Here is a 12,034-nt window from a genome sequence, read left to right on the forward strand (position 1 = left end):
CACTTAAACATATTGTTTATCAAAGCGTACACTGAGCAAGTGCACTTCAACTGCTCACCCCAGCAGGGTGAGGCAACCAATAGTACACGAGGGAGCACCTCGCAGTAGGAACAAGGCGAAGCCTGAAACCGAGCAGGTTACTGCACGCCTACAAGACCAAACAATGGCGTCAGCCATATGCAGCACCTAAACAAAGCTGCCGACCTTAAGGAAGGAATACACTGAGCAAGTGCACCTCCAACTGCTCGCCCGAGCAGGGCGTGATAATCAGCAGTACACAAGGGGGTAACCTCGCATTAGAACTCAGGCAGAGCCTGAAACCGAGCAGGTTATGGTGCATGCCAGTTAAGGTAATTACCCAAGTTGCCCACTTTAAGGGAGGAAACACTGAGCAAGTGTACCTCAACTGCTCACCCTAGCAGGGTGTGGACACAGCCGTATACAAGGGGACCCCTCGCAGAAACCCCAGGCAACCTTGCCACCGAGCAGGTGACTGCACCTTTCCAGGGAAGATAACCCAAACAAAAGAAAACTGTCAAGTTGAAGGTAGGATACACTGAGCAAGTGCACCTCCAACTGCTCGCCCGAGCAGGGTGTGATAATCAGCAGTACACGAGGGGGTAACCTCGCAATAGAATCAGGCTGAACCTGAAACCGAACAGGTTATGGCACCTACAGTGAAGGCAAAGCACATAACTTAAGAAATAAGTAAATGAATAAATAAACAAAGAAAATAAAATAAAACTGCAGACTGGCAGTGCATCGGGCTCTTGCGCTGGATGGTCAGACTTTGACCTAACAAACCCACAGAGATATCAGTATACATTCTTTCTTTCCAGCACTAAAGGTAAGGAAATGTGTTGTGTCACCAGGGATACGAAATTACAAACATTTAACAAAACCACATTTTTACTATTAAAATGTTTGTGCTATAATCTTTCTGAAGAAGTCATGAACCAACCAAATGCCCATTAGGAAATCCCTGCTCAACTGCAAAAAAGGTGACAATCAAATACCTGCACTGTAAAATACAATTATTTAAAATATAATAATTAAAATATACAAATAAACATGCGCTGGTCGGCCGCGAACCCGGGTCTTCCTGCATGGGAGACCTGCAGCTCTATATTTGAGCTAACTTGGCTCAGTACTGAAACAGAGGCTTTTGTTACAAACATAAGCCACAGGGGCAGGCCGAACCCAAAGCCTGCAGCACCTGGAATCCCCAGGTGACCATAAATCTGTCAAGGGGCACGAATTCAAACAAGAGCCCCGTACACGCCGGGTGTCAAGCAACAGCTTCTTTCTTTTCTGACCGGCGCCCAACAGGAGCCTAAAGGGTGTCACGCCCAATAAACCATTACACCTGGAATTCACAGGCGAAATGAAGAGGGAACAGTGTAAACAACACTGCTCTCGCGCACGCCGGGAGCGAGTTGATTAATGCACTAGAAACACCTGAGTTTACAAGCGCGAGAAATTTTTAAAGAAGAAATAAATTAGAGAGCTCCCTCGAACTCACAACCTCATGGACTGTAGTCCGAAATTCAACCATTGCACCACTGCTTCAGCTGAAACATGATGTATAAGCATAATACATATTTTCTTTTGGAAAGACACCAAAATGAAACCAACGGCCGCACGCAGCTATCCAGATACAATGTATCAAATACACAAATTCCTTTATAATAAAAGGTAATTAACACATATATGCCATATTCAAACTAATAAAGCCTACTGCTGACAAACAATGTAAGACACAACTGAAAGGGGTGACTTAGCTCTGTGGTGTCAGCAGCAAAGAAAGAGGGGTTGGGGTTAGAGTAATGGACATATATAAAGGAGGATCCCTGCTCATTGGTCCCCTGCAGGGTATGACCTATCCTCCATGATGGTTTGGGGAGTTCCCCATGCATTGACATTGAACTTTATCTAGTTCTGTTGTTGAAACTTTTTTGTTTGTAAAAGTTTTTTCTTTGCTGCTGTGGTTGCAGAGTAAAGATTGTAATGCATAATATGAGCCGCCTGTCTTGTCATAGAATTCCATACTCATCATTAATAATAGACAAAAGGACCTACCAAAGTCTGTGAATTTAGTTAGATACTGGAAGAAATGAGGCGTTAGCAGTGGCACCATGCAGGGAAGCATAATCACATACTCAGAATACAGAGCTTAACACATGTCGCGCTATCGGTGGTACTGCTCGCTGCCAATAAATGAAAGGGGAGGATGAAAACGAAGGCTTTAGCAGCCTATACAACCTGACGTAAACTGCTAAAGAAACCAATTAGCCACCAAACACCAAATAATGCAGTTCACGTCTTACCCTAATACGAAGTATACAGAACTAGATCAAGCGCTGGTAAGGAACGTTTGTCAGATAAAAATACTGATGACCCCATCCCCCTCACATGCCAAACAGGCGAAACGGGCACTTGCTTGGTGCGCGCGCGATGGATCACGCGCACATGCTCTTTTATCTTGTTTTCCGGGAGCAGGAGGCGTGGCTTGAGGCTGTCGGGCTAAATAAGTGAAATATATGATTATTTAGACAGTGTCTAAGAATGTTCAGTTCTTAAATTCAAAACATAAGCTTGAAAGTTCTCCACGGGCAGGGAAACGCACCATGTCAGTCCACGTGGATAATTCTGCTTACAGCGAACAGGAGCAGGAACAGAGTGCACGGCGAAACAGGCACTTGCTTGGTGCGCGCATTACTGTAGCTCCTCTGCTGCTCTATGTGCTCCGATGTCATCCAAAGGTACATGCAGCATCTTTCCTTCCTTCGCGCCACGCCGGTATGTGACTCGTGGGTTTGCGAGCTGCCATATGCATGTGCCTGTTCACTCGACTTCCTCCGACACGGTCCCCTCCTGTTCTGCCTGCATTTGGTGTGTGGATGCCATTTTTTAAATGACCGGCATACCCGTGAATCAACCAAACAAGTGTGCATATTCGGTTTTGGGTTTCTTTAAATCAGCATCAACTCCTTCCCCCACTCAGTACTATGCAGGAACAAAATACATTCTTCCACTTCCTGACTCCAGGACCGTCATCTATTGCCTGGCTCTAACACACCTACATGGTGTTAACACACTCCTACAAAAGTAGTAATTTCTGGGGGAAACCGCATAATTGCAGAATCCGCCCGTTTGAGAGACTGGAACTCAAATAGCTGGAGGAAAAACCGCAGGAAGATGGCCGTCTGTCACGAACCTACACTGTGGAACACCATTCCAACAGACATCTGCCTGGCTCAGACACTACTCAAATCAAGAAAAAAAACTGAAGACCTTACTGTTCCTACATTTCGTTTGCCAGCATTTGAGCCAGAGAGCTCCACCCAGTGATTGTCTAATCTTCACACACAAAGGCTGCATTTCCAGCTTTACATGCATTGTCTCTTATATATGAAATACAAAAATCCAAAATAAAGGAGATTTAGAAGTATCTGCCATCAAATCGTAGGTTACCTTTAGTTAAAATATATTAGATGTTCAACAAATTCTCAATTACTTGCAAAGGGCACATACCTGTACATGATTCCTAATGTAGAATCTCTGTGCTTTATTAAACTAACTCTGCCGTCATTGCTTCGTTTGTGCTGATTGGATACACTGCAAATCTGTACAACAACTTCCCACAGGTCCTTTGCTGTTCTCCTACTCTCTGGGCCTGAGAGTTCTTTACAGGTTGCTGCCAAAAGTTGTCCCATCTAAAATAAAGAGACACGTAATTTAGATCCTTTATAGATGTTTTGCAGTGCAGTGGTAAGGAGTACTTATCATGAATAATGGCTTCTGAATACTACACATTTGTGCTGATTAGCAGCTTCCAAGATGAACGCTATTATGTTTTCTTAAGTACATTCTAACATTGTAAAAGTTAACAAATATTCCAAATGTGCAACTATTGATTCATGCATATGTTCTCCTGACTCTTTAAGGTGGCAACTGGCATTTTCAACAAAAACTAATTTTGTTGGGATTCCAGCTGCGATAAAGTTCAACATGAAGTCAGGGTGCAGGAGATGCAAAGGCCACATGCAAAATATATCAGCTAAGGGAATCCTCTCTTGCTCTGTATGAACATTTTCCAAATCGCCTTCACATCATATGGAGCCAACCATTTTGAGTGATATTAAAGTATTTTACTGACCCACAATGGCCAGCAAACGATGCATGGTACTCCAAGCATGTGTGTTCCACTGCAGAACCTTTTCAGTAAATGTAAAGTCCCCAAAAGAGTAAAGGCTCAAGTTTGAGAAAACATTTTCACCATTAAAAAATGCAAACTATCACAGATTTAAAAAGTGTGTTCATAAAAAATGCAGATAATAAACCAGATTTACTGCAATACCACATGCCAATAGGAACTGGTTAACTGATCTCTTAGAAACAGTGATAGTGATATAGTTTAAAATTAAAACAAGATATAATGAATACATTGTAATTTATCACAAAACGTTAAGTAGGCCATCAAATAATTTAACGCAGTATTCGCTAAAGTTCTCATGGCTGTATAAACAGAGTACTGGAAGAAAAATGTTTTTTAAGCTCAGATGCAGCATTCGGTATATAGAGAAAACCAAACAGTTATCACTGTTAGGGAGAATTCTCTCTTTCGGCTGAATTTCCTAACCTAGTGAGTCTCCCAGCAGCTTTGCTGGATTTCTGGAGTTTGTTTTTTTCTCCTGCCAAGAGTGAGACTCTTTCTTCCACTCTTGGACATGATTTATGGTGTTCCTTTGACTGTTAATGTGTTTTATGGGCTATGGGGTCCTTTACTCCATAGGGTCTCATGTGTCTTTACTATGTGTGTTACACAGCACCCTCCGTGCAGTGACACAGGGGTGTCTTAGTGACACCCCACCATAGACTCCATACCCTGGGACTGACTGCTGTCTCCCAGGGCATGTAAAGTCACCATTGGATTTACTAGTCCCAAATTATTAACAGAAACCAGTACAAACCATCATATTGTGGAAGTACTAGTCGGGGCAATTCGATTGCCCCGGGGTCTGTTAGTCGAGGGGGCACGTCTCCGTCCCCCCTGATCGAGTTTTGGCTGGAGGCAGTGGATACTACTTTTTATATTCGACCGCAAATATTTCCCTATGGGATTTTCCCATTGTTCGAGGCTACCAACTTTAATTATTTAATTCTCATAGCCTCGAACATACCGCTGGTTTATTTATTTAATATTAATTCGCCGGTTGGTATTTTTTGCCAGGACTCTATTCTAAAATGGCGTTTGTGTTCTCTTCTGTGACTCCAACCCAAGTCGAGCCCTTTGTTCCACTTTTTTGGCGGGCTTCTCCACAGAAGCCTCCAAAAGTGGTGCCACTCTGTCTGGGTACCACCACAGGGGGTGTGGGAGGGGGTTTAGGCACCCTGGACTGAGTTACCTTGGTAACTCAAGTCGCACTCTTGTGTGATTGGCCCAAGTGGTTGTTAGGCAGAAACCTGTGCAGTTCCCTTTGGGAACACTGCAAAAGATTTAGGACTACAGGTGTTAGCAGTAAACCCACTTGGTAGCAGTCTGTACCACCCAGATTTACCTGGTAGCTGTGGCTGAGCAGTCAGACTTCCCTCAAGAAGAGTTAGGCAGTATGCAAAGTATACACAATAGGTACTCAGATACAATAATATAAGCAAACACTGACCATAGCTTTGGTATCAAAGTATATAATTATTTATTTAAAAACACACTGTTTGAAACACTCCAGCACTCTTATTGTAAAACACTCTAAACACAGTTACTATTATTATATATACAACCCTTATTCCTTATCGGATAAGTCTTAGTTAACACCACTTATTTCCAGACAGAGGTGAGCGCTTAACTATAGATGGCACTCCAATAAGTTCATGAAGAAGGGAGGGAAAAAGACAGAATATGGACAGATCCACCACTCTAAGATTTAGGAACACTCTTAGCAAGGCAGAAGAGCAAAAGTCACTTGTGAGCCAAAGTCCATAGGCTGGGCCCACTCTTAGAGAGAGCAGAGCACAAATGCGCGCAAGATCACACAGTTACACTAGGCTTTGAAAGTCTTGCAGAGAGTTTGAAAAGAGTTTAGAGAGGCTCAGAAAAGTTTAGCCAGGGTGTCCCAGGCTAACCCAGGTTCGAAAGTTGGGGGCTAAATCTACCCTGTACAGTCGGTGGCAAGGGAAGCCAGGCGGAACACGGTACCTTAAGTGGGAAAGATCCTCCAGCGGTGGCAGTTGTTCCTGGCAGCGGGTGCAAGTCTCGGCGTCATCCAGGGGAAGAGAAGATCTCGACTTGGAGGAAAGCTGAAGGTCGTTGCACTGCCAGGGAAGAAACCAGCCGCAGAGTTTTCTGGTTAAAGGTATTACCCTTTATTTCGCGGTCATGGTAAAACGTGGTATTCCGGTTGCCGGGGTGCTTGGCACAGGCAAGGCGGCCACGAGATGCGCCGGGAAGGTGAAAAGGCGGTGAAACTGGTTATCCCCACCAGTCAAAGGAAGAAGACTCTCCGGCGGGAGATCTCCTCTGTCGTTGGGAAAAGTGGTGAGACGGTCCAGCAGGGCTCCACCTGTGGTGTCGTCGTGGCAGGTCGGCTCAGCTTCTCCCTCGTCGGATTCTTAGGTCCTGTGGCGACTTCTGAAGTTCCAGTCCCCAAAGCCCTGCTTTTATGCAGAAAACCCCCATTCACTCAGCCTAGCTGTCACTCAAACATGCTAAGTGGTGAGCCGGCGGGCGAATCAGGACGGAGTGCGACTTGAGTTGCCTAGGAAACTCAGTCCAGGGTGCCTAAATTCCCCCTCCACCCCTCGTAAGTACCCTAGACAGAGTGGCACCACTTTGGAGGGCTTCTGTGGAGAAGCCCGCCAAAAAGTGGAACAAAGGGCTCAACTTGAGTTGGAGTCACAGAAGAGAACACAAACGCCATTTTACAACAGAGTTTTGGCAAAAAATACCAACCGGAGAATTAATAATAATTAAATAAACCAGCGGTATGTTCGAGGCTATCGTAATTAAATAAAGATAGTAGCCTTGAACAACGGGAAAATCCCATAGAGAAATATTCGTGGTTGAATATAAAAAGTAGTATCCACTGCCACCAGCCAAAACTCGATCAGGGGGGACGGAGACGTGCCCCCTCGACTAACAGACCCCGGGGCAATTGAATTGCCCCAGCCAACATGTCCACAATATGATGGTTTGTACTGGTTTCTGTTCAGAATTTAAGACTAGTAAAATCAATGGTGACTTTACATGCCCTGGGAGACAGTAGTCAGTCCCAGGGTATGGAGTCTATACTGGGGGGTCACTATGACACCCCTGTGTTACTGCACTGAGGGTGCTGTGTAACACACATCAGAAAAACACATGAAGCCCTATGGAGTAAAAGACCCCATAGCCCATTAAACACATCTAGAGTCAAAGGAACACACTCAAATCATGTCCAAGAGTGAGGGTAAAAGTCTCACTCTTGGCAGGAGAAAAAATGAAACCCCAAAAAATCCAGCAAAGCTGCTGGGGGACTCACTAGGTTAGGAAATTCAGCCTAAACAGAGAATTCTCCCTAACTCTGGTGAGCCGGCCGGCTCACCACTTAGCATGTTTGATTGACAGCTAGGCTGAGTGAATGGGGGTATGCTGCATAAAAGCAGGGCTTTGGGGACTGGAACTTCAGAAGTCACCACAGGACCTGAGAATCCGATGAGGGAGAAGCTGAGCCGACCTACCACGACGACACCACCGGTCGAGCCCTGCGGAACCGACTCACCACTTCCCAACGACAGAGAAGATCTCCCGGCTGGAGAGGCTTCTTCCCCGGACTGGTGGGCACAACTAGTTTACCTTCTTCTCTTCGCACCCCAGACCGGTTTGTGGACGAACTGCCCGTGCCAAGCACCCCGGCAGCCGGATAGCCACTTACCACTAGACCGCGAATCAACGGACCGCTCCTTGTACCTAAGAAACTCTGTGGCTGGTTTCTTCCCTGGCAGTGGATCATACTCCTGTCTTCCTCCCCGATGAGATCCTCTCTTCCCCCGGGCGAAGCACCGACTTGCATCTGCTACCAGGAACAACTGCCCCCGCTGGAGTGTTCTCACCACTTTAAGGTACCGTGTCCGCCAGGCCTCCCTTTCTAAAGATTGCTACAAGGTTATAATAACCCCTTAACCTTCTGGACTGGGCTGGCCGCCTTGACCCTCTAACTGGTCCCTTTCTTTGGTCCAACTCCTTTTTGAACCGTTACAAGACTTTTGTGCACTGGAACCGTGTGATCTTGGACACATTTCGTTTTGATCCTCTTAAAGCGGATCCGGCCTATTGACTCTGAATTCACGGTGTTACTTTGCCTTCCTCTCTTGTTGTGTTCGTGAAAAAGGGTTGGGATCTGTTTCAATTTATTCTCTGCTTTTCTCTCCCTTTTTAAAACAAATTATTAGAGTGCCATCTACGTTAAGCGCTCACCGCTGTCTGAAAATAAGTGGGGCTTTACTTAAGGCTTGTCTAATATTCTTTTAAGGGAGTGTATATCTTTTAGTGACCGTGTTTTTGAATTGCTTACTATTAGTGCCTGTGTGTTTTTCTAGATGTGGTTTTAAATAAATAATTATATCTCTTTCACACCAAGCCCTGGTCAGTGTTTACTTGTTCTATTGTGTTCTCTTGACCTATTGTGAATACTCTGTATACTGCCTAACTCTTCTTGAGGGAAGTCTGACTGCTCAGCCACAGCTACCAAGTGAATCTGTGTGGTACAGACTGCTACCAAGTGGGTTTACTGCCAAACACCTGTAGTCCTAAATCGTTTGCAGTGGTCCCAGAGGGAACTGCACAGGTTTCTGCCTAACAATCACCACTCCAACAAAGCAAATGCCATTGTCGATAAGCTAAAAAATGCCCACAACGTTTTTTAAAACAATGGCAACTAGATAATTAACACATTTTTCTGTTTGTAGAAAACAATTGTTGTAATGAGGAATGTAATATAGCCAAGTTATTTTCATTCATCTATGTTGTATTGAGCGCACTTCGGCTACTTCAAGCTACTGATCCCGATTTGTTTTCAACTGTAAATTAGACAGGACTTTCAAAATCCATACTTGCTGCTCTTAAAGCTGTCTTCTTTGAAGCGGAATGGGCGGTTGTTGAGTGTTTACTGTATATGTGCTAAAATTAAGTTAGTCACTGTAGTGACTAGAGTACTCGTAGTACTTAGTCCCCTTACCTCCACACTTGTGGGCTTCACCCACCATGGGGATGGTACCGGATGCTTTGGCAGCAACAAATTGAGCTTCCATTTAGTATAGTGTGTGGGGCGCGGCCTCAGGAACGCACCGCTGAGGTCCCGCCCTCTGGCACCTCACCTCAGTCCCCTTTGAACACATCGGCCCTTACCGGATACTGGGCTACACATAATAACCCTTGTCATACTAGCGGGGGAAGGTGGGTGGGATGAATGTAGGAAAGGGAACGAAGGACGAGTACTCCAGTCACTACAGAGAGTAACTTTAATTACTCATACGTCCCGTCCCCTTTCCTCCATCCTTGTGGGTGATTCCACCGAACAAGAAACATTGGGTGGAGCTGTGATACGCTGCCTCATTACTAGGAGAAAGCAAACTCTGTATCTTGCCTGGAGCTGGTGTCCAGTGAGTAGTGCTTACAGAAGGCAGACAGAGTGGCCAAAGTAGCCGCCTTGATGATGACATCCCAAGATGCGTGTCTCTGAAACATGATGGCCGTGGCATTGCCTCTGACCGCATGAGCATGAATCCCGTCAGGAACAGGTTTGCCCATGACCCTGTAACGCCTCCAAAATGGCCTGAACCATCCAACGGGCGATGGAAGCTTTAGAAACCTCAGAGTCGGGGGAGGAGCCCCCAAAAGAAACAAACAATGCAATGCGTTGGACTTCCTGAAAGATTTCGTCTGAGAGAGAATATTGGAGGACCCTCCTGAGATCAAAGGAATTAAGAGCCCTCTTTGTCTCCGACTGCGGGTTCGGGAAGAACACCAGCAGACAAATCCCTTGATTCAGATGAAATAGAGAGACCACCTTGGGCAAGAAACTTGGATGAGTGCGCAAGATGACCTTGTCGTTGTGAAACTTGGTGAATGGCTTGCATGAAGACCACGACTGCAGCTCACTAACCCTGCACGCAGAAGCACCAATAAAACAGTCTTTAGAGTCACCAAGCGGATGTCCACCAAAGCCATTGGATCGAAAGGCTTGTGTTACAAAGCCGCAAGAACCACATTGAGGTCCCAGACCGGATGAGGTCTATGCACCAGAGGAAAAAGCCTAGACAACCCCCTTAAGGTGGGCCTTAACCACCAAGTTGGCTGCCGAAAACACACGCTCAGAGGAATTCTTCTAAGCCCTGATGGCCGCCAAACACGTGCAGCACGTATCCACCTGGACTCCCAAACAAGTCAGATGTGTCAAAAAAAGCCTAAAGTCATCCAGAGGACAGGGTCCAGTCCCTTGTCGCGAAGCCCAATGGCAGAACATAGTCCATTTGCTCTTATACTGGGGACCGAGTTGAGGGTCTCCTTGCCTGATGAATGATGTGCCAGTTGTCTGAAAATTGAGCGTGCTGAATCCTCAGTTGATCAGGAACTAGGCCGCCAGGGCCAGTTTGGCCGGGTCTGTATGTTCTACTGCCCTGCCCTGCTGCGTCAAGAAGCCCCTGCTAGAGATCGGAAGATGGATGGGACCCTGGGAGCAAAACTGCAGCAGATGCGAAAACTAGGGTCTCGAAGGCCAGTGGGGCACAGCCAGGATGAGGCTGCAAACCACAGAGTCCAGGAACTTGCAGAGAGTCTGTTGGAGCAGAGGGTTGGGCAGGAAAGCATAACACCTGCAGCCATGCCACCAGATCTGGAAGACGTCTCCCAGTGAACTATAACTGCCCATGAAACAAACTGGGGGCACTTGGCATTCCGAGGGGATGCAAACAAATCCAGGTCCGCGAACCCCCAATGCTGGAACAAGGTCAACAAAGGAGTCATTTTGCAGCTCTCACTCGTAGGTGTTGAACCCCAAGCTAATCAACTGGTACATTTCTGCATTGCTCTCCCCCGAGAGGTGGACTGCCGAGATCCAAATCCCCTCCATCAGGGTACATTCTCAGATCGAATCCGCCTCCCTGCAGAGGAGGGGTGGGGAACGGTTGCCACACTGCTTGTTCAGGTAAAACGTAGTAGAACTGTCCGTCCTGACCAAAACCGGCTTGTCCCAGATGAGGGGCAAAAATGCCTTGAGGGTCAGGTCCACTGCCCCGAGCTCGAGCAAATTGATATGTAGGAGGGCTTGGGTCCTGGACCACGCTCCATGGATCGCATAGCACCCCAGCCCGAAAGAGAGGAGTCTGTGGTCACCACCAGGGTAGCCTCTAATTGGGTATAGGGGGCTCCCACAGAGAAATTGTCCATCAGTCACCATCGAAGATCAGGCAGCTAGAGCAGTGGTATTGGGATCCTGTCCGACTGAGACCCTGTCTCCTGATACCAGTTGGCCGACAGTTGGAGCTGGAGGCACCTCATCTTGAGGCAGGTGTGCTGTACAGTGAGCACGCAGGAGGCCATCAGGCACACAATGTGCTGGAACCACCATGCTGAGGTGGTAGAGTTGGCCAGAACATGCCCCACTGCCTTGCAGAGAGACATAAGCCTCTTGGGCGTGGGGAACACCCGCTGACCGGTAGTCTTCCAGCGCAACCCGAGAAAGATCAGTTCCCGAGACAGGCTTAACTGCGATTTCCTCTGGTTGAGGGAAACACCCGGATGATGAAGGGTATCTGGCAATCTCTGGCAGGAGTGCACCACCCCTTCGGGTGACCCGCCCTCACCAATCAGTCGTCCAGATAAGGGTATAGATGATGGCCTTCCAAGTGAAGAAGGCCCGCCACTGCATTCATCAACTTCGTTAAGACACAACAGGCTGAGATCAGGCGAAAGGGCAGCACCTTTTAATTGAAATGGTACAACATAATCGGGAACCGCAGAAATTTTCGATGCAGTTGATATATTAATAGTTACTCACCG

At 46.7% G+C, this 12,034-nt stretch overlaps 1 protein-coding gene across 2 annotated transcripts in view; it reads right to left on the reverse strand.

Annotated features, from left to right (window-relative positions):
- The window catches only part of INTS8 (integrator complex subunit 8), a 2,196,017-nt gene that overhangs the window by 599,118 nt on the left and 1,584,865 nt on the right, over nucleotides 1-12,034 (reverse strand). For both annotated transcript variants that reach the window (XM_069621379.1, XM_069621380.1), the window contains exon 18: nucleotides 3,535-3,716. In XM_069621379.1, the coding sequence (XP_069477480.1) occupies nucleotides 3,535-3,716 (182 nt within the window). The remainder of the gene's footprint in view (nucleotides 1-3,534; nucleotides 3,717-12,034) is intronic.

This window comes from Ambystoma mexicanum, chromosome 5q (assembly GCF_040938575.1).
Source record: "Ambystoma mexicanum isolate Mex_15411 chromosome 5q, UKY_AmexF1_1, whole genome shotgun sequence".
Classification (NCBI taxonomy): Eukaryota; Metazoa; Chordata; class Amphibia; order Caudata; family Ambystomatidae; genus Ambystoma; species Ambystoma mexicanum.